This window comes from Artemia franciscana, chromosome 11, assembly GCF_032884065.1.
Source record: "Artemia franciscana chromosome 11, ASM3288406v1, whole genome shotgun sequence".
Taxonomy (NCBI): Eukaryota; Metazoa; Arthropoda; class Branchiopoda; order Anostraca; family Artemiidae; genus Artemia; species Artemia franciscana.
In genome coordinates, this window is record NC_088873.1 from 10,618,952 (window position 1) to 10,643,108 (window position 24,157).

The window sequence follows — 24,157 nt, forward strand, 5'->3', positions numbered from 1 at the left end:
GTAACGAACTCTAAGTTCAATAGTAACCAAAACTCTAAAAATGGAATTTTGATGCCAATAGATATATCAAAAGAATTGAATTATTATGTTGATAACAAATATATGTAAGTTTCATTGAGCTTAGTCGTACCCATCAATAGCTACGAGCCTGAGGGAATTTGTCCGATTTTCAGAAATAGGGGGAAACACTCTCTAAAAGAAATAAAACCTGGTGTAATGTTGTGATGGTGTAATGAAAATTACACCATCAGATTCAGCATATCAATGAACACTCCTATAGAGCTTTCAAGCTCCTATCTGCAAAAAATGCGGAATTTTGTATTTTTTGCCAGAAGAAAGACCACGGATGCGAGTTTATTTGTTTGTTTTTTCCCAGAGGTGATAGTATCCACAAAGTGGTCCTAGAATACCAGGAGCGGGCTCATTCCAAGAGTAATTAAAAGTTTTAGTGCTCCTTTTAAGTGACCGAGAAAATTGGAAAATTGGAAAATTTCCCTTTGCAGACTAAATTTTACACGTGGAGATGTTAAGGATAATTGTCCGTAGTAAATTTTCACCAGGATTAGATTGTCTAGAGGATATATCGGTGAGGAGGTTTCAAGCTCCTATCTGCAAAAAATGCGGAATTTTTCCGTAAAAGTGGAGCCGGATTTCCAGGTATTACTTTAAAAAACGATCAAAAATCAAATAATAAAAAGTTTTTTCGACTGAAAGTAAGGAGCAACACCAAAACTTAAATACAAACCGAAATTATTACGTTTATGAGGGGGGTTTCCCCTTCCTCAACAACTCACTCTTTATGCTAAAGTTTGAATTTTGTCAAAATTCTTGAAGAACGACTCCTGAAACACAAGTTCTTTTTAATTAGAATAATAAAAAGCTGTTTTAGAAGTACTAGAAAACTTTAGCACAAAGAGCGGGGTGTTGAAGAGGGGGCAAACCCATCATATACTTAATAATTTTGTGCGTTTTAAGTTTTGATATTGCTTCTTACTTTCAGTTGAAAAAACTTGTTTTTCTTATTTCGTTTCATAAGCAAGATCAATTTTTGCAATCAGTCAAGAAAGCTTAGGAATAAGTCAAGCGAGTGCTTTGAACATTTGCTGATAATAATGAAATAGCCGGAAACACCCACGTGGGTATTAGTCGAATAGACAAAGTGGGTGATTTACATAAATCTATGCTAAAATCATGACTTCTAGAGGGGGGTGGACTTGCTTTTTCTAGACTATGATGCCAAACTAGTATTTTTATCTATTTTTTCTTATGAGAGAAGCAAAATTCTTGTCGATATATGCCAAGAAGGTAAGAGAGATGATAATAAAGAGGTAACAAAGTAATAAGATGGTAATAAAAAGGCAATAAGATGGTAATAAAAATGTAATACGAAATTAATGTAATCAGAAAGACAAGAGAGCATTAAATCACGAGAATATTCATTTGAAATCTCAAGAAGTACAACATCAAAATGTTCTTTGAGAATAACATCTTATTTGAAAAACAGACGATTTTTACGGTAACATAGAGACAACCTAGCCAGAATGGAAGGTAATCAGTATACTACACGGAAAACTATACTTCTCTTTCCAAAAGTAAATTCACCAACCATAACTTTAGAAGTTGTTTTTTCTGTGAAAATGACGCAATTTAAAAAGGCTTTTCATGACAGAAATTTTCAGACAAAAATAGGACTTTTTATGGCACTTGGTATCTACCAAGTGATGTATAGTGATCGCAAATTCTGTCGGTCTATCTGTCTGTCTGTCGGTCCCGGTTTTGCTAGTTTAGGCACTTCCAGATCAGCTAGGACGATAAAATTTGGCAGGCGTATCAGGGACCAGACCAGATGAACTTAGAAATTGTCATTTCCCGGGTTCGACCATCTGGGAAGGGAGTGGGGGGATGGTAAATTCGGAAAAATTAGAAAAAATGAGGTATTTTTAACTTACGAACAGGTGATCACATCTAATGAAATTTAATGTTTGGAAGGATATCGTGTCTCAGAGCTCTTATTTTATATCCCGACCGGATCCGGTGACATTGGGGGCAGTTGGAGGAGGAAACATAAAATCTTGGAAAACGCTTAGAGTGGAGGAATCGGGATGGAATTTGGTGGGAAAAATAATCACAAGTCCTGTATACGTGATTGAAATAACCGGGACAGATCCACTCTCTTTGGAGGAGTTGGGGAGAGGGTTAATTCTGAAAATTAGAAAAAATGAGGTATTTTAAATTATGAAGGAGTGATCGGATCTTAATGAAAAATCATATTTGGAAGGACCTCGTAGCTCAGATCTCTCATTCTAATCCCGACCGGATCCAGTGTCGTTGTGGGGAGTTGGAGGGAGGTCAGAAATCTTGAAAATGGCTTAGAGTGAAGAAATCAGGATGAAACTTGGTGGGAAGAATAAGCACAAGTCTAAGATACGTGACTGACATAATTGGACCGGAGGATCCGCTCTTTTTGGGGGAGTTAGGGGGGGGGTAATTTGAAAATTATAAAAAATGAGATATTTGTAACTTACGAGCAGGTGATCAGATATTAATAAAATTTGAAATTTAGAAGGAACCTGTGCTTCAGAGCTCTTATTTCAAATTCAGACCAGATCCAGTGACATTGGGGGGGGTTGGAGGGGAGAACCGGAAATCTTGGAAAACGCGCAAACTGAGGTATCTTTATCTTACAAATGGGTGATCGAATCTCAATGAAACTTGATTTATAGAAAGAGCTTATGTCTCATATGCTCATTTTTTAATTCGAATTGGATCAGGGAACATAGGGGTTTGGAGGGGGAAAACAGAAATCTTGGAAACCAGAAATATTGGAAAACTCTTAGAGTGGAGAGATCGGGATGAAACTTGATGGGAAGAAAAAGCACAAATTTTAGATACGTGATTGACACAATTGGAACGGATCCGCTCTCTTTGAGGAAGCTGGGAGGGTGTTAATTTGAAAAAATTAGAAAAACTTAGGTATTTTTAATGAAATTTGATATTTAGAAACAACTCATGTCTCAGAGCTCTTATTTTCAAATACCGAACAGATCTGTTGACACTGGGGGGAGTTGGAGGGGTTAACCGGAAATCTTAGAAAACGCTAAGAGTGGAGAGATCGGGATGAAACTTGGTGAGAATAAGCAAATGTCGTAGATACGTGATTGAAGTAATCGGCCTGGATCCTCTCTCTTTGGGGGAGTTAGGGGGTGGGGTTCAGTGCTTTGGCGAGTTTGGTGCTTGAATTGGACGTGCTAGGACGATGAAAATTGGTAGGCGTGTCAGGGAGCTGTACAAGTCGTTTTCCCAAATTCGGCCTTCTTGGGGGCTGAAGGGAGAGGGAAAATTAGAAAAAATGAGGTATTTTTTACTTACGAGTGGGTGATCGAATCTTAATGAATTTTGATATTTAGAAGGACGTCGTCACTCAAAGCTCTTATTTTAAATCCCGACCGGAATTAAGCCTCTGATTTTCCTTCTAAATCAATCTGTTGATTCTTATAATTTTGCTAGCATGCCATATGAGCTCTTGGCTCTTCCGGCCTCGTCACAAGTGCCATATTAACTATAGACAATAAGTCTGACTAAGACATAAGTCTTAGCCCTTGTTTGACTTATGTCTCCTGCCGGGCGTGTCTCAGCGTCGAGAGTGACGGCTGCCTCCTCCAACTGGTGCAATCAGCACCTAACTGTGATGCATCGTAGACATCGATGTTTGCCAAAATTAGACCCGGTCAAACGATACATTTGTGACCGTGAAATTTGTACTTCTATAACGCAATATTGCTGCATTATGAAAGAGCATTTCCGTTATGAAAATTTCTTTAGCTATTTTATCTGACGACTTGTTATTTTTTATATTTTATTACATGACACTACTCTTTTACCGTTTTATCATTGACACCACTAGAAACTGTGTTACAGTATTTTACTTAACCTACAACGCTAAGGGTACTTTCATATACTAAAATTCAGGTTCTATCCCTTTACTCCCATGTCCAGATCTTAATCACTGAATTAGCAGTTCTTTTAACTATTATAACAAATTAGATTTTTTTTTCATCTCATAGCTTTGCCTTCTCTGCTGAGATTTTGCGAACATCCTCTTGAAGGGCACCAGTGAGCCAAACTATAAATTGGTTTTGAACGACAAAAATAAGCTAAAGCTTGTAAGGAAGAAGTTGAAATTTCATTCTGTGTGCTGCATAAATTTTTGTTTTTTCTAAAATTGTACATGGTGATCATCATAATTTGTAATTTGGCTCAGTGCAACAGAGAACATTTCTGTTTCAAAAGTATTTTTGCAAGCACATCAGGAATCCATTTTAATCTTCTATCTTGTCCAAGATACGGCTAAGAATTACTTCAGATGGAAATTGCCCTTCTGAACAAGTCCAAAATTAAAAAAGAGAATTTAACATACTTTAGAAAAAAAAATAGGGCTTACAGATATCTCGAGGACTGAATGGCTGAGGAAACAAGACGGAGTGCAGTGATTTATAGAGCGTACTTACATCAAGGGCTGGAATAAACAACAAAGGGAGATAAAACTCCACAAAAAAACCTCAAACGAGACAGCACTTTGATTTGAATCTGCAAATTGCCCCAGCACCATGAATCTGCAAAAGCACTTTGATTTGATACAAGATGTTAGTGACCATGGTTAGTTACTGACCATGGTTAGTTTGGAGATTGAAGTCATTATGAAGTTGGTTATCCTTGCAATGAAGTTGGTCATTATTGAAGTTGGTTGGACAGCACTTTGATTTGAATCTGCAAATTGCCCCAGCACCATGAATCTGCAAAAGCACTTTGATTTGATACAAGATGTTAGTGACCAAGATGTTACTGACCATGGTTAGTTTGGAGATTGAAGTCATTATGAAGTTGGTTATCCTTGCAAATGAATATTCTCTTTATTTCTGTTTTAGAGGTGAATTTTACAAACAGGTGTTTGGTTTGGCTATGGGGGCATCTCTCTCCCCTTTGTTGGCAAATCTCTTCATCGAATCTATTGAAACCTCTGTTATACACAGTTTTAGGCTCTCCCCTTGTTTCTGGGGCAGATTCATGGACGATGTGGTTTGCATTTGGAAACACGGTTTAGAGTCCTTAGACCTTTTCCATAAACATTTAAATAGTTTTGACAAAAATGTAAAACTTACAGTGGAGTTTGATATCCTATTTCTTGATATCCTATTGATTAAAAGTGATTTCCATTTATTTTTTTCAGTATATAGAAAGCCTACACACAGTGATAAGTATTTGAACTTTCACTCGTGCCACTCTATTTCAGTGAAACGAGGGGTTGCGATTGCACTGGTGGATGGAGCTTTCACAATTTGTTCTCAGGAGTTTTTAGATTCTGAATTGTTGTATTTGAGGGATATTTTATTTTGTAATAGTTACCCGATTAAATTCATTGATAAAATAACAAAAATAGACGCATTAAACACAACAATAGGGTTATTGGGGTTTCAGGGTGTACAGAATTAAACATGCCGAAAATGTTCATTTCTTTGCCTTATGTACCTACTTTGGGAGAGATGCTTAAACGAATTTTAGGTAAACATAACATTGATACTTGTTTCCAATCAGTGAGACCATTAGGTAGTTTTCTTAATTATGGGAAGGATTTAACCCGGGGAGATTTAGTTAGTGGGGTGTATAAAATTCCTTGCTCTTGTGGAAAGTTTTATATTGGTAGAACTCACCAGCAATTTACTGAAAGATTTATTGAGCATCGCAACTGAATAAAAAAAAAACCTACAATTAAGAAAGCCTCCTGAAACTTTTTTTTCGGCTCTGGCTGAACATACATTCTTTCATCCCGAATATTTTATACAATTTGATGAGGCTACAGTTATTCTATTGATAGAGGTTTTTCTCAGTGGGCTAGGGAGGCTATAGAAATTAAAAAACATATATTTGCTAATCTTTCAATAAATAGAGACACAGGTAATTTAAATATTGACCCAATTTATGATTGTCTTTTGAAAAATGAACCAATAGTCAATAAGGGAATTAAAATTTTACACAATCACCAGGGGACAAGATTACAAACTAGACTAAAAAGAGTTGCTTCAATATTAGCTTACAAGAGGATTATTTCGCAACAGAATAGTTAAATCAGTTTAAATTTTTATAATTTTTCCTCAGTTGCTTTGATGTTCTCATTGAAGTAACTCTAATAGCTACTTTTCCCTACGTGGATCAGTACCGAAAATTGTGTTTATTATTATTGGTGGTAGTTTTATTTGTTTTTAGTTTAGTGTTTTTTTTTCTTTTTATCTTGTGGTGAGGACGCCTAGTTCGGATACAGACGAAACATCCGCGTTATTTTACCTTTCCTCTCTACTGGCCGCAGTCTCGTTTGAGTTTTTTTTTGTAGAGCTTTATCTCTCTTTGTTGTTTATTGTCATGTCTGGCCAGTTCGGCTTAAGAACTTTCATTCAAGGACTGGAAAGACAATTTAAGTAAAAAAAAAAAAAAAAAAATACGTGGCAAATTTGAGCTACCACAACTGGTACTGAGTATTAGCATAGGTACAAGCAGGCTCAAGCTTTGAGGGAGTGGAAGGGGGGGGGGGTTAAAAAGTGGAATTCCCCAGTGTTTTTAGGGGGTCACCCACCCCACAAAAAACTTAGCCTCATAAGATCTTCCCCTTTCTGACCATGGATTTAGTCCAAAAGAATCACCCGCCTGAAGAAGTTAAAAAAAAAGTTGGCAAAAAAAGAAGTTTTTCCCTCTTTGGCAATATACTCTGATTCCAAGGTACTGTGTAAATAAGTTTTGTCTATGTATAAATTGTGTCGCTTACGGAATGGGCCATAAACTTTGTAATTGGTGCTCCGTAGAATTCATAAATTTTTTTCTTTGATTCCAACTGCTTTCGATGCTTCTGATCTAGTTGCTGGTCACACGAACTGTCTAAATATGGGCTCCCATTTTGACCCTGTAAAACATCTTGACAATCTGAGCGTGAAAATATATAGTTATGGACATCATGAGCCTAGAAAAAAAGGGAGGAAATAAAAAAAAAAACGTGAGATATTCCCCTCTGCGGAAAATCCGCTATCCCCAGCCCCTCCGCGCAAAATTCTTCCCCGGTAAATTATCCCCCTCGCAGTAAATTATACTACTACTACTACTAGTAACTAATCAATGCACCATAAATCGAAAAACGCGATAATGCTATGAATCGGTAAACACGAAGATCGTTTTTTTTAAACGTCATACTTTCCTTTGCCCCACATGTACATAAATTACCCAGTTAATCTATTTTTTTCATCTACGCAAGGAGTCTGAAAATAAAATCCCCCCCCCCCCTAAGGAGAACTATCCCAGTTCCTGAAACTTATTTTCCTTAGTAACTTCCCCATATGTAGTAATTACGATCGTGATTTTAAATTTAAAAGTATGCGACAAATCCCATCTACGAACAATTATCTCTCCGGAAAATTCCCTCATGCACATCTCCTCCCCCACCCTTTGTGGAAAATTCTCCCTCGTAAAATTCCCTCCGTCCCGAGAAAATTTCGACCAATAATCACCCTTCATTGGGAATTTTGTCCATAAATAAAAAAAAACAAAACGCAATAATACACTAAAACGGTGAACACGAACATGGATTTTTTCATATAGATTTAAAAAGTCCTTTAAGTTAAATTTGAATCAAAAGTCCGTTTATATGAATAAGGATTGAATGAACAATCTTAAAAAAAAGATATGGCCTCAAAATACACACTATTATTCAGGCTTAAAATGAAACTTTCACCAAGTTTACCTTGGTAAACTGGTAAACTATACCAAGATAAACTGGTAAACTATACTTGGTAAGATTACCAAGTTTACTTGGTAAACTTGGTATTCAAGATACGACCATGTAGGATCTATTGAATTTCAAAAGCGTTTTCCAAACAGTTTTTCTAAGAAAATTTAAGAACAACATCAAAATAACCATTTTATTATCATGTGTACAAGCTCTAGGCTCAGAATTAAGTGTTGCATTAGAACTTTTCAGATCCTACAGCTCAGAAATTTTGTAGAAAGTTAGGATGTAATAACTACTGCGTCAACAGCAAAGACAAAAAAAAAGCCCTGCTGCAATGAAATTCCCTAACAAACCACATTTTTTTTTGGTTTCGAATAATATAATCTAAATACTACCCTTGAAGGAAATACTACCCTAGAAGGAAAGTTAGGATGTAATAACCACTGCGTCAACAGCAAAGACAAAAAAAAACCCTGCTGCAATGATATTCCCTAACAAACCACATTTTTTTTTGGTTTCGAATAATATAATCTAAATACTACCCTAGAAGGAAATACTACCCTAGAAGGAAAGTTAGGATGTAATAACCAATGCGTCAACAGCAAAGACAAAAAAAAGCCCTGCTGCAATGAAATTCCCTAACAAACCACATTTTTTTTGGTTTCGAATAATATAATCTAAATACTACCCTAGAAGGAAATACCAATAATATGGTGATAAAGATGATGAAATGGTAGAAATCGGGTTAAGTTGACAAGATGACAAAACTTAAACACTAATGTCAGAAACATAAGCCCAAATGAACTACAGTATGCAACATTTAGCCCAAAACAAGGGATGTTAGCTCACTGTCGACCAGTGAACTGTGAAATAATTTCAATTTTTTTATTATATAACTTTTAAACACAATTATACCAAGTGATAATCATGCTATAATTTTGTTTCGTCATAAACAAATACCTTATTTCACATCAAAAAATAGGACATGGAGCTATATGTGAGTTTACTCTAAATCTAAAAGTCGTGTTTTCTTGTACCAAAGCACACGCACAAAAAATTTTCGTGGCAAAGATAAAGCATTTGAGAAAGTACATTATCAGTATCTTAACTAATGAGTATTTCGTAATCTTACTTAGACAAATAATAAGTACACCCTAGAGTTTTTACTTAAGTACAAGTACAAGTAATGGAAAATTTTACTGAAGTAGTACTTCAAGTAAAAGTACTTCAAATAAGTGACAACATTGATCTCCTTATATGAATGTCTTCTCATTCGTACATCATATAAAATGTAAATTGTGTAGCATATTATTAATTACGCTTCCGGTTCTCTCGGATCTTTGAATTTGAGCCTTTGAATTTTCTTGATGTCATAAACGTCACCACAGGTTCGATACAGCAACCCTATGAAAAATACTAATTCTTTCCTAAAGTCCTCACCTATTTAGATCGTTTTTGTGGCCAGTTATCGATGCTCCTTGTATTCCACCTATGGATTTCATTGTCCATTTTATTTCATCTTTACCTCAGAAAATTTTTTCCACGGCTTTCGTCTAAGCAGTTTAAATTCATCATCTCATTTAATTCGTTATGGCATTATAGATAACAAACGCGTTTTATCCAGTTTCCAGCCATAGATCACTGTTCAAAATTTCGCTTGCGATTCTCACTTTCATTTGTTTTCAATACACATTTAACTGTGCTTCATTTTCAGCACTCAAGCCCTGAAACGTTTTAAATGACCTTAAATTAGAATTGGCACCTTTGTAAAATTATGTTTTATTGTTTTTGAACCTTTAACTTTTGCCTTGGTTTGTCTTTTGTCATTATGAAAACATAACGCCGAACTTTTTTTTAACAAAGGCTGATGCAGTATCAGGTGTTTGGTTAACGTCCTGTATAAGCTCTAATGTCATTATTTATAGCTATTTCATCACTTGGAGCTTCTATAAAATGTTGAACTTCGACTTTTGCCCTGGCTTGTCTTTTGCATTATGAAATTCATACCGCTGAAACTGATTTTTTTTAACAAAGGCATGGTAAGCATTAATAACTTTATACTTCTCAGAATCTCAATCCCAAGTGTCATAACTAGCATTTTCAATTTTGATAAGTTTCGACTCCACTACCTCTTATCTTCTAATCCGATTTTTCTTTCTTCTTCATTTTTGAATTTCATTACTTCAGACAATTTTTCAATACCATTTGTTTTAGCTGCCCTTATTGGTCGAGTTTTAAATTACGGTTCAAGTTGTTGATTTGTTAATTGTTCAGGGGGTGGGAAAAAATGCTGCTTTTTCTTTCAACGAATTATCATTTATAATACTTGTAAAATTTCGTTTGTTGGGTCTATGTCTAGATCAGTTTTTTTTATACTCATATGTCTTTGCATACAAAGATATTTGGTTAAAGTATTTCAAAGACATTTGTCTTTTCAAAGATATTCGATTATTAATACAACTTCGATTTCTAACACCGATTGTCTACTAAGCTTCAAACTTTTAGTTTTCTTTTTTAAAGTTTTTGAATTGCTCGAATCCCTTGTTAAAATAAATAAAAATATTTTTGCAATTATCAGTTTTTCCACATAATGTGACAACGTCTTTGAAATACTGCAACAGCGTATACAAAAATGACTCCGCTGACGAGAATATTTTTTCCAAAATTAAGGCTTTGAACGGATTTTCTCAAACTTCTAACCAACCTAGGTCGTTTTTTTAGGCGAGAAGATCCAAGGATACAAATTTTTCCAAAAAAAATATTGAGCCGTTTCAAGAAAAAATAAAAACATATACACTTATTGCCTTGAAAGTATATATGCGAAAATACATAAAGCCCTAGGGTTTAAAGATCCAAAATGAATATTCCCAGTTGCCTTTAAATACCTCTTCTCCTTTAGAATATCCTTCATTGTCTGTTTTTGAATTAGCGTTATGAAGATCCAGAAAGCTACTAGTTTCACTGGGTGCTTCTTCTTCTTCAATTTCATACAAATGTTCTTCTTCAGTCTGCGGCATCAAAAGTAGCTCCTCTTTCGACTTAAACTGAAGTGTCAATATAGCGGGTGGAAACAGTAGCCCCAGAAGAACCTATAATCATAATACTAATCATAGATTCAAGCCAGGGATAAGTAGACATATTCGCAGTCTTCGTAACTAGGAAAAGTTGTACACTGTAATTAAAAATAGATGCAAAATATGTACAATTTAAAATAAAATGTAGTGGGTGAGAAAATCAGCACAAGAACAAAATAATATTGACATATAAGACTAGATCACGTATGACTACAGGCATTCTCAGTTTCTACGACAGGGGAGAACGTCGTGGATAATAGTAAATATAAAATAGTAATAAACAATTATATAAAATCGTAAAACATATATTTGAAGGAACTTTAAATAAATATGAGATAATGAAACATCTATATGCAAGTCAGAGACGAAGACACTTATTCACAGAATGAATGATTGGGGAAGGTCTCGGATATTATTATACAGAGGTACAAAAATCTAATAGTAAAATATAGAAATATCAGAGATGAAGAGACATATTCTCAGACTGAATGACTGGTGGAAGCTCTTGGATAATTTTAATGCATAAGTAGTAATATGAAGTAGTAAAACATATAGATGCAAGTAAGAGATGAAGACATAAATTCTCACAAAGAATAGCTGGGAGAAAGTTTTGGACAATATTAATACATAAGTACAAGTCAGGACAATAGAAAAAAAGCATATTTGTGCAAAATGGGAAAATACAATAATATTAATATATAATAACTATGTATATTAGGTATAGATTAGGTATGAGTACGCACATTCACGGTTCTGGTCTCCACGACTGAGGCAAGGGAAACGTCCTTAATGTTTTGAGAGCAAGGAAGGAACAATGAGGCAATAAAGTATCACTCTATTAGATCTCAATAAGATATTACTCTACATTAATGTACTCTATTAAATCATTCTAAGTAATGAGATGGATATAACATAAATATAATTTCTAAAAACATAAAATAATATAGATTATAATAACAAAGGAAAATGGCAATATACTTTTATCAAGGCAAAAAAAAGAGAGGTAAATACAAAACGTCAACTTCATCCGAATATATTGATCAGTTTCTCTAGTCTAATTAACCAAAAGTTACTCTTCCCTCTCCTGTCGTTCCTTATACCACGTCTCTTTTCATTCTAATCCCAATGATAATTTACGAGAAAGGACAATTTTTAGTGTTTGTTTATGGAGCTTGTTAGGCTTTACTAAGCTAGAGAACATCAGATTGTTGTCATTTCGTACTAATTAAATATTTAGGCAAACAACACAATTACCTTTAAATTTGGAGATTTTCGTGTTCGAAGTCCACCCATCCATAGATCAGCAAGAAGAATTTGTGCACTTGGATGTGATAGCATTGGTTTGAAGTTGCATAAAACTGCCAAGTAGAGACAGGTCTGTCGACCCCAATGTGGGAGAGCACAAGTCAACAGCTGCAGAGTCATATCATCATCCTGTCTATAGCAGTAGTCTAAGAGTTCAAGACCTACAACAAGGGGCTTATTAATATTTTCTGTTGCAAGATAAACGACGTTGGATTTACGTACAAGAGGCATTCAGCAGTTTATGCATCTCGATATGAAGACAAACAATCGACAAGAACAAACAAGTCTGTACATGTTTTGATGAGTTTGAAAACTATGAACATTAATTCGTCCAGTGATTTTAGTGTGCAGTTCCAGCTTAACGAGACTGTACAATCCTAAATGACAATATGACATTTAGGATATGTATGACACCTGTTATTATGTAACAGGTGAGTTTTGCATCAAAAGAGCGTACAGCGTCTTAGCGATACCTGTTCAACCCTTGTAAAAGTGAAGAACTATCTCGGTAGCCTTTACTAACTAAGAATCTTAGCAGCTCAATCCCAAGTTGCATAGATCTCGCCGAGCTCCTTCCCACTATTCCTTGTTTGGATTAAAGTCAAAGGTAAGTTTGGTAATTTGGGTAATTTAGTCAAGGGTAATTTTTTCATACGGCAAGGAAGTCAAAAAACGTGGTGACGGATAGTCTTACAAAGCAAACGAATCAATGTTTTTTTTTCTTGTATCTTTTATAAGAAATGAGTAAAGTTTAATCTAACTAAGAAGAGAAACTACTTAAGAAGCACGTTAAAAGTAAAAATACGAAGCACTTTATAACCAATAGAAAAAATAAGAATTAGAAACAGAAGAACTCAAAGAAACTAATAGTAAATATATGAAATAAAAAATAGAAGAAGAAATAGAAGAACTAATAGAAATAGAAATACTTTATAAATAGAAATACAGAATACGTTATAGCTAAAAGAAATATTAAGAAATAGAAATAAAAGAACAAAAAAATGTTAATAAGAAATACAAGAAATAATAAATAATAATACAAATAAATAAATATAAATAACAAACAAATAACAATAAGAGATATAAGGATTAGAAGAAGAAATAGAAGAACCGGTAACAATAGAAATACGTTACAACTAGAAATATAAATAGAAATATAGAAATACGTTATATTATATTACTACGTTACAATGGTCACAAATTTACGCCAAACCCAAAAATCAATACTGGTTGGCAAGTTAATAGACCAAAAATAATGTGGTAGCTGTAACACCAACTTTCCAACCACACTGGGAAACAAAATGTGGGATTGATACTAACAGTAATCAGAGAACAAAGGCAAATCATAGAGAACAGAGGCGAATGCATGGTCGTGACTTTGATCAAGGGTGCCGCAAAACTTTAATTTCCTTTTTTTTTTATCAGCTTACATATAGGGCCTTTGATAAAATTAAAATGTTTATTTAAATAAAATTCATATTCTACTGTTTTCAACATCGATGGTGTTTCAGGTTTAACTTGGGGCCATTGAAGGTGTTTTAAACGCTGATTCAACGAGAGAAAATGTTTCTGTTTTTGTAAAACTTTCTTAGAACCAAAAATTGTTCAGCGATTTTACCACAGGGAAAATAGTATTTCTTCAGCAAAAAAAAAACCTTACTCAAAAACATAAAAATATGCAAAAAGCATACTCAAAACATAAATACACACGTATATACTTACATAAATATACATGTAAAGGGCAAAAATTAGTATAAATACCTATTAGATATGCATTTACAGTATGAAGTGCACTTGCAGGCATGAAGGGCATTTCTTTCTCTATAAGATTCTGACTAAAAAGTATTTACTAAAATATATTTGATAAGAAAATAGGGCGCTTAATGCAAAGCAGCGCTTAGTAATACAATTTTCAACATCGGCATGTTTCAAATTTTGCTTTGTACGATAAAAGTATTTTAAATGTTGCTTATACTGAAAAAAAAGTTTCTTTCTAATAAAACCTTCAGCGATTTTGTCGCAGGAAAATTCGTTTTTTTTTTTCAAGTCACATATCTTGAACTACTGGTTTTGATGTTTCTATATAAAATGCACAAATAAAACATATTAAATATATAAATACACGCGTAATGTAAATACCCATATAAACTTCATAAATTACCATAAATATCTACTGGGTGCATATTTACAATATAAAGTGTATTTATGACATAAAGGGCGTCTCTTTCGATATAAGCTTTTTATTGAAAAGTATTTATTTAATTATGTTTGATAAAAAATAGAGCGCTTGTTGCAACTTGTAGCGCAATTCAAATGCTGCCCTTTTCAATATCGGAGGTAGTGGCATTTGATGAAGTCTAGGAACAGAGTCTAAAACTAATATGGAAAGACGAAGAATAGACAAAGTCTAAAATAATACGGGTCCAAAATAGGGGGTCCAAGGGAAAATAATGTTAAACACAGATGATTCAAAAGTTTTCTAAATTTTCAATGTTTAACAAGTTTTAAAGACAATTATCGTCGTCTTTTCGGCAAATTAATTGAACCTGAAGGCTGATGGTCATAGTCTTATCTGTGACTCATCCCCCAGTAACAATTAACATTGAAATTATTATAGGATTTCATATTAGTCATTGCAGTAATATTTCTAGGCTCGTTGGTGCTTTCGTATCGCTGTATATTTTTTTTTTTTTATTGCTGTCTGATAGACCTCCAGAAATATATATATATATATTTCTCCTTTTTCTTTTTCATTTTCATTTTTCTTGTTATAAAATTTTCTTTTTTCCGTTGTCCCATATTTGCTCTTATTAAAAAGATAAAGAGCAACATTTGAAACTACTAAATGCAAAGAATTCAAATTTTTCGATGACAAAATTAAGGAGGCTTTCCTGGTTTTAATGAAAAAATTACAAAAATCGAAATTTTTCCCATAAAAATTTTGTCTTCTGAAAAGGAAGTCTTCAGATATTTTTTGTTCTTCCATTGCCATTTTTATTGCTTTTTTCGATACTGGGCGAATAGCAACCCGGTCAATCGAGCGTTTAATTCCAAAGGAATTAACTGAAAGAAATAAAACGAAAAAAAGAAAAGAACATCCATCCTCTTAAATAAAGCGTAGAAGAGATAAAATGAGAAGCATAAAGGAAAATAATAACAGAAACGAAGAAACAAATAGGAAGATATACCATAAAAACGACAAACTAACGAGCAGTAGAGCATATAGTAACGCATCTCTCTCCAGCCACACTTAGTAACTACCAAAGACTCAAGAATACTACAGACACCAAGAAGCGTTATATTAGGCAGTTTCCTTGCGTTTTCTCTTTCTTGGCAGAATTCAAGTTATTTTGATGTAGCTTAGAAAGGAGTTGAGGGATAGAATCTCAACATAGCCAATCATATAATTTCTACCGACGGAAACTCTAAATCAATTCAAGTTTCTCGTGTGATTTTAACCACAGTTGAAGCTTAGTAATACCTGGTCATTAGTAACGACCTTAATTTGAGAACGGTTAAAATGATTCCATGATAATTATCACATTATATAGAACTGCCAATACTCGCCACAACGTGCGCTTATACATGCTAAAAATGTTTTGAGATAAACGGGTTGGTTTTTGTTGTCTTTTTAAAATAAAGAGACACTTAATTAAAGATAAATTAAAAATCAAAGGTAGAGCTACGATTACAATTAAATCAACTCCATGAAAAAAAAAGTTATGAAAAAGGTTATTAAACTTTTTTTTTCTTTGAATTGACCAAATGTAACAGATTTTCAAAATGACGGCAAATGACATTTAATTATTCCAAATGACCACCATACTTACCAAGACTCTCAAACTCAGCAGAGTACTTCTTCAATTCTTCACAAACTTCGGCTTCAAGGTCATCGTCGGCCGCTTCTTTCGCCATAGCCTTGTAAAGACAAGACGCAATCAAAGACTTTGCCAGGGCTTCTTCTCCATGTTGCCACATAAGAATCGCCATAGACTGGCGTTTCGTCAAAACCGCCCATACCTAACAATAAAATATTGAATGAGGCAAGGGTTAAACGCTTTGTATTGCTTTATAGCTTGTCGAATATTTAAGTTCAATTTTATTTTTAAAGTAATATGCCTATTGCCGTCACACTACTGTTTCACTAGTACTTAGTTATGGGCACTGTGCCTACTATCAACACGCTAAATCATACGAAACGCCAAAACACTCGTCATAGGCAGTGCAATAGCGCTACCTAATTAAAGAGCGAAGTGGGTACAATGTATTATTTTTCTTCAGGGCAATTTATATGGAAGGATTTGTCGTAGAAACTTCCAAGGGGGGCTTATTTGATTAGAAACTGAAAGTTCTAGTGTCTTTTTTAAGAGTCAAACGTGGTTGGAGAGCAACTAGCCCTCCCTGAGAGCTGGTTGTTGACCGAATTTTCACTATAGGATTAATAGTAGAGAAGTGTCTGAATTTTCAGATTCAGACACTCATAAAACCTCAGTTTTATGGATTATGAACAATCATTTGCTTCTGTCGATAGAAGAGCTTTGGTGAAAGTTGTATCCTTGTATGGCATGCTGGATAAATTTATTAAAATAGTACGCGCTAGGTACAAGAATAATATTGCTGTGGCTATGGAAGGAAGTCAGATTAGTAGAAGGTTTAGTGTGAAGTTAAGAGTTAGCCCGGTTTGTCATGTTTTTGAATTATTACTATGGATATCCTCCACCCAAAAAACAACAACAAAGGCTATGAGAGAACATATTTGTCAAACGTAAGGCAAAACTGTCCTAAACTTAAATCACACAAATGCTTTGAGTGTCCTAGATATAAACGTTAGCAGATTGAATCACCTTTAGAAATTTGACAAAGTTATGGGTATAAAAATAGTTCTAAAATGGTTTTAGCATTTTTATATAAAGTACTTTTATGTTGACGATAGCTTCTGGTCGACAGAGGAACGCTCAAACCCAGAAAAACCTGCAGTGTTTCCATAAGTATCTCTTGGCTTATTTGAGAAGCCAAGGCCAAATTATCCAGAAACAAAACGCTAATAAAATTATTATACTAAAATCTCTATCATCCTTCAAAAGAACTATATAGTATCATAGTTCAAAGCTGAATGCCTACTTAAATGTTGTGGAAAATAACCACTGGAAGAGGGCGCTGTTAAAAGATTTCTTTGTCATCTAAGTAATCGAAATAAGGCCCTTTCAGGACACAAAATAAAATCTGAAGTCTGGAAATATGAACGAAATTTCCGGCACTCTGAATTTCCGTCACCTGAATTTCCGTCACCTGAATTTCCGGCACTCTGAATTTCCGTCACCTGAATTTCCGGCACTCTGAATTTCCGTCATCAGTCGGCAATGAAACGTATTCGAAGTTTATTGAGACACAACCCTAGTGGAACCTTTCTCTTAAGTTGTATCAAAGAAAACATGAAAACCCGGAGTGATTTTCTGGGTTTTCATGTTTCAACTATAACAAAATTGAAACATGTTTCAATTGTAACAAAAGTTACAATTACTGCATCTTATAGCAATTCTATTGGGGATGCAGTAATTGTTACAATGGCAGTTTTAGCTCTTTTTTTGCTATAGAAATTTTTATTGTAACTTTTGCAAAATGTTCACGAATTTGTTGAAATCACCTTTGTTAGCAATCATAACGACTTGTAAATGAACGATTTTTTTCAGAATGGGCGAGGGGATACAGCAGAGAGTCTACAAAAATACACACAAGTGTTTTGGGCGATTGAGACTTATTTCCTTTGAGAGGTAGGGGAGGATTATGTTAGGTGGAAAGACTATAAATGTCTTATATTTCAAAAGTGTTATTGGTGACTCGACAATTGCTAGATTTCATGTTTGCCCTGTATCTTCTGCTTCTGCAGGATTGTAAATCATCTTTCAGGATGAAAGTCAACAAACCTTTTTTCTTTGAAAGAGCCCTAACGCCTCATAACGCTCATTTTTAGGCTTACTTTCAAAATGTTCTTATGAAGTCCTTCATATAGATTTGAATGGTATATTTTAAACCCTTGACCTTCCTTTCTCAGGGGGAACATATTTGGAGTATGTATCCAAAATATATTCTGAAGAAGTTAGATGAAAATAATTCAAACATTTACCCACCAAAAAATTAAAAACAAATAAAGAGTGATAATTAAACTGAAAGAGAAAAGAAACTCTCTCTTTCATTCTCTCTCTCTCTCTCTATATATATATATATATATATATATATATATATATATATATATATATATATATATATATATATATATACATAAGCAATAAGTCCGTCGGTAGATTCTCGACTAATTGCTATTTGCCTCTAAAATTCTTGTTTTCAAATCTATTGAAAATTAAAAGAAAAAAACTTACCAGGAGTTCATTAAAAGGGAAAGTGAAAATGACATCCTCACTCTCCAAATTTTCCGTGAGTGTTTCAACGGCCTTCAAAGAGGTGTTGGGAGTCTTAACACTGGATTTAACTAAATGATGGGCATATTGCTGTTTCATCACTTGATGATAGACTTCTCGAAACTTACGACTTGAGTATGAACTCTTATATGTACCACCCATTAGCTGGTTTATGACCAATCCAATGTCGAGCAGTGTGAAGTGATAGTTTCTCGGCATATGTGGTCGAATGTCAGCCACCAAATAACCCAAGGTATTGGCTGGTCCAGTTTTCTACAACAGTCATACTGAATAAATAGTATTACTAAATAAATACAGTTGAGTCATTAAAAACTTAAGATTTACCCTTTTTTGGTTGATTGTACTGCTAAGACAAACTTTTATTATACTTTAAGTACAACTTTTCATTTGAAAAACAATTTGAAAAATTTGAAAAAAACAGAATCAATTTTTATTTATTATCCTCGTTTTTTACGCATCAATCTATTAATTTCGCTCGTTCAAAAAAATCAGTATGGAAATTCGCAGTCTACTCTCAGAATCTGAAGTTCATGCTGTTCCAGAGCAATATTTTGTCTGTTCTCAGTTACTCTGTGGAATGTCCAAAGCTAAATGCGAAAAAAGATAAACGCATTACTGCCTTTGAGAATAGTTGTCTTACATAGATCCTAGAGATCAGCTGGAGAAATCATGTCAAAACGACTGGATTTGCACCCGCACCGGCGAACCACACACCTCCGTTGAGAGACAACAAAGGTGGCAATACCGTGAAATATCGTCCGCATGACAGACATTGGATTTTCCAAAATCCCCCTCCACTGGCAACTGAAAGGCACCCGTCACCGCGAGAGATCATAGAACACGCTCTGTAGGACGCACGAATGTGACAGAAGAGCACTTCAGATGAGCCTCATCCCAGAGTGGGAGGATGTCTATGCATCAGCCTACTTGAGGAAAGATTAAAGGCTACTCACAAACGCCATGTATGCCTCTTAAAACTAGAAGAACTAAGATATAAGGTAGGGTCTTTTACAAAAGTTGAGCTCATAAATTTAAATTAGAGTTTTTGAGTTTAAAATAAACAATTTGAGCTTAATATTCAATTTCTTTGCTTAAAATTTTCTTTTAATGCAGCTTTTTATATTGGGTCAAGCGTTTCAACGACAATTTGTTTTTTGTAATTTTCTCGTTGTTCTATCGCAGTCTCCAGAGGTTTTTATTATTTTTACTCTTTTCTTCTTTTTTTTTTTATCCTAACCATCGAAGATTAAAAAAAAAGACAAAGAAAAGAGAAACTCACACCCTACTCCCTGATCCTTTCTCCGTAAGACTACCAACTTTCTTTTCCTCAAAATCCTCGCAAAGTGAAGAAACCGTCAACCCATAAAAGAAAATCAAACAGGTTGTCGAGAATTCATTTCAGCGCAAACCACCCAAAATTTACAAGGGAGAAGTCAATGGTTTCCCAGGATGATTAGAGATATTCTCATACAATTGCGTTGATTCCATAAACTAATAGTGCAAATTATGTCATTATTACATAATTGTGCATATTATGTACATAAAAGGTACACTATGATATGTTATTTATAATAGTGGAGAAAAACAAATAAAATGATAGCGTTCAGTGAGCAACATAATAGCAAGCATTATGTTATAGTGCTAGTAGCATTTGTGACTGTTTTTACCAACATAATATATGATATCATTGAACACATGATTCATTTCTGTACTTTAAGTTATAGTGTACATAAGGTATAGTATTTGTAAGTACACAAAAAGAGTATATGATTATGTTGGATGCATAGCACAATAGTGCGCATATGTTATGGCATTTGTCTTTGAGCACACTTACGGAGCACATATGATGGACTGAAAACATAACAAACTAGATCTACGTTGCATAGGCAACGTGAGGTGTTGCGGCGACCTTTGTTCGGCTTCGCCGAGTAAAGTGTTGCGAGAGCAACACTTTGTTGTTTTTTTTCCTCGCTTCGATTAAACGCTGAAGTTGTTAATCTGTAAGGATCTTAAAATAAATACTAGGTAAACCAACTCACAAACCCCTCATTGCAACTAGCAAAAGTTGCAAACCCCTCATCTCTGAAGATGATTATAGCCTAACAGCCGATTATTAATAACAAATCCCTTACATGTCTTACCACTGGAACTAAATTGGTCTTACCATCAAATATACAGGAAACAAATAATAGGTACACCAACAGGCAAAAGTTGTGAACCCTTCATTACCGAAGATGATTATGAGCTAAAAGCCGACTGTTGCTTAAAACTCCCCTATATGTCCCACAATTGGTATCAGCCTATTTTTGGTCTTAGTGTGTAACTTGCTACTGAAGTTGTCAACCCCTTTATACTTTCAAACTGGTATATCTCATAAAGGAATTTTTCTACCAAAAATTGGGTGACATATACTTTGATCTGCTTATCAGGAGCTATCGACTGTCATCGAAGAAAAAATCTATCTATCTAAGTTCAAAAGTTGACGTTTTTGCCGTAGGCCAAGTTTCTAACTTTATCACTTAGAAAGGAGCAAAGGATAAACTCTAATTTCTTTAGGAATGAGAGAACTTTTAAAGTTTAAGAGGCACATCTGATACCATTTCTCTGCCGCAATCCCAAGTGCGAAAAACCGAATGATAAACTCAGCTGAAATCACGAACAGAAATGGGTAGAAACAATAGATGGCAGCACTCTTGGTCCCGTGGGAAAATGCCACTTTTTTGTTTCTGTAAATTTTTCTAGTTATTACTCAAAGAAGATAAACTAGCTGTGGGGCCCGATTTTAGTCCATCTGCAATTTGAAACTGGTGCCTGCCTGCTAGAACAAAACTTTCCATTCGAAAGCAGAAACATGGTTTGATGAAACGAAAGCTTGACTGCATAATTTCAGATCTTCTTCCTGACATATGCTATAAAACTCCAAGTCACTTCACACACCATAGGCTCTGGCTCAAAGACAAGCAAAAACCATCCTTTTTAGCCCCAGGCAAGAGTTCAACAAAGCTTTCCAAAATGCAAAGTCATATTCATCAATCCAGCCTAAGGTCCACGCTTTCCGTAAAAACTGTAGAGGTTCAACCCTTACCACTTTCTAGATATAAGCTGAAATCGGGATGCTAGGAAAAAAAAACACGACAAAACCAAAGTATTGCTCTCGCAATAATATTAGTAACAAGAGATAAGAGCTCATATGGCACTTGTGACGAAATCGAAAGAGCCAAGAGCTCATATGGCATGAGCTCTAGCAAAATTATAAGAATCAACAGATTGATTTAAAAGGAAAATCAGAGGCTTAATGCCAGTCGGGATTTAAAATAAGAGCTCTGAAACACGAGGTCCTTCTAAATTTCAAAGTTCATTAAGATCCAATCGCCCACTCGTAAGTTAAAAATACCTCATTTTTTCTAATTTTTCCTCTCCCTTCTGCCCCCCAGATGGTCGAATCAGGGAAAAAAACTTGATCAAGTCAATCTGTGCAGGTCCCTGACACACCTACCAATTGACGTCGTCCTAATACGTCCAGAAGCACCGAACTCACCAAAGCACTGGACCCCCTAACTCCCCCAAAGAGAGTGGATCCAGTCCAGTTACGTCAATCACGTATTTACGCCATTTGCTTATCCTACCCACCAAGTTTCATCCCTATCTCTCCACTCTAAGCATTTCCTAGATTTCCGGTTTCCCCCTCTGACTCCCCCAATGTCATCAGATCTGGTCGACATTTAAAATAAGACCTCTGAGACATGAGTTCCTTCTAATATCAAATTTCATTAAGATCAGGTCACCCGTTCTTAAATTAAAATACCTCAATTTTTCTCATTTTTCCGAATTAACATCCCCCCCCCACCAACTCCCCCAAAGAGAGCGAATTCAGTCCAATTATGTGCTATCTAGGACTAGAAATCTAGGACTTGTGCTTATTCTTCCCAGTAAGTTTCATACCGATCTCTCCACTCTAAGCGTTTTCCAGGATTTCCCGTTCCCCCTCCTAATCCCCCAATATCACCGAATAAGGTCAGGATTCAAAATAAGAGCTCTGAGACATGAGGTCCTTCTAAATATCAAATTTCATTAAGATCCGATCACCCATTCGTAAGTTAAAATACCTCTAATTTTTTTAAATTTTTCCTCTCCCTCCAGCCCCCCAAATGGTCGAATCGGGGAAACGACTGTTATCAAGTCAATTTGTGCAGTCCCTGACACGCCAACGAATATTCATCGTCCTAGGAGGTCCAGAAGCAGCGAACTCGCCAAAGAACTGGAAATCCCCCCAACTCCCCCAAAGAGAGCGGATTCGTTTCAATTATGTCAATCACGTATCTAGAACTTATGCTTATTCTTCTCATCAAGTTTCATCCCAATCTCTCCATTCTAAACATTTTCCAAGATTCCCGGTTTCCGAGATTTCTGTTTCCCCTCCAACCCCCATGTCCCCAGATCCGATTCATATTGAAAATAGAGCATCTGAGACGTAAGATCTTTCTATATATTAAGTTTCATTAAGATCCGATCACCCATTCGTAAGATAAAGATACCTCAATTTTCACGCTTTCCAAGATTTCTGGTTTCCCCCTTCAAGTCCCCCAATGTCACTGGATCTGGTTGGGATTTAAAATGAAAGCTCAAAAGCACAAGATCCTTCTAAATATCAAATTTCACCCGTTCTTAAGTTGAAAATACCTCATTTTTTGTAACTTTTCTGAATTATTACCCTTCCCCCAACTCCCCCAAAGAGAGCGGATCCAGTCCGGTTATATCAGTCACATATCTTGGATTTGTGCTTATTCTTCCCACCAAGTTTCATCCTGATCATTCCGCTTTAAGCGTTTTCCAAGATTTCCAGTTCCCCCCAACTTCCCCCAATGATACTAGATCCGATCGGGATTTAGAATAAGAGATCTGAGTTACGAGGTCCTTCTAAATATGGAATATCATTAAGATACGATCACTCCTTCGTAAGTTAAAAACACCTTATTTTTTCTAATTTTTCAGAATTAGCCCTCCCCCCAACTCCCCCAAAGCGAGCAGATTCGTTCTGATTATGTCAATCACGTATCTAGGACTTGTGTTTATTTTTCTCACCAAGTTTCATCCCGATACCTCCACTCTAAGCGTTTTCCAGGATTTTAGGTTCCCGCAAAGAGAGCGTATCTAGGACTTATGTTTATTTTTCTCACCAAGTTTCATCCCGATCCCCCCACTCTAAGCGTTTTCCAAGATTTTAGCTTTTTACCCCCAACTCCCCCCCCCCAATGTCACTGGATCCGGTCGGGATTTAAAACAAGAGCTCTGAGACACAATATCAATCTAAAAATTAAATTTCATTAAGATCCGATCAATCGTTCCTAAATTAAAAATACTTCATTTTTTCTAATTTTTCCGAATTAACCGTCAACCCCATATGGTCGAATCGGGGAAACGACTATTTCTAATTTAATCTGGTCCGGTCCCTGATATGCCCGCCAAATTTCATCGTCCTAGCTTATCTGGAAGTGCCTAAACTAGCAAATCCAGGACAGACAGACCGACAGACCGATAGAATTTGCGATCGCTATATGTCACTTGGTTAATAC

General features: G+C 35.2%; 1 protein-coding gene across 5 annotated transcripts in view; it reads right to left on the bottom strand.

Annotated features, from left to right (window-relative positions):
- Window positions 1-24,157, bottom strand: part of LOC136032791 (transient receptor potential cation channel trpm-like) — a 112,178-nt gene that overhangs the window by 9,130 nt on the left and 78,891 nt on the right. For 4 of the 5 annotated variants that reach the window (XM_065713168.1, XM_065713164.1, XM_065713166.1 and 1 more), the window contains 4 exons: window positions 15,978-16,167; window positions 12,097-12,308; window positions 10,654-10,857; window positions 6,815-7,006 (listed from right to left, as the gene is read on the bottom strand). In XM_065713168.1, coding sequence (XP_065569240.1) covers window positions 6,815-7,006; window positions 10,654-10,857; window positions 12,097-12,308; window positions 15,978-16,167 — 798 coding nt within the window. The remainder of the gene's footprint in view (window positions 1-6,814; window positions 7,007-10,653; window positions 10,858-12,096; window positions 12,309-15,977; window positions 16,168-24,157) is intronic. The other variant, XM_065713167.1, reaches the window with a different exon arrangement.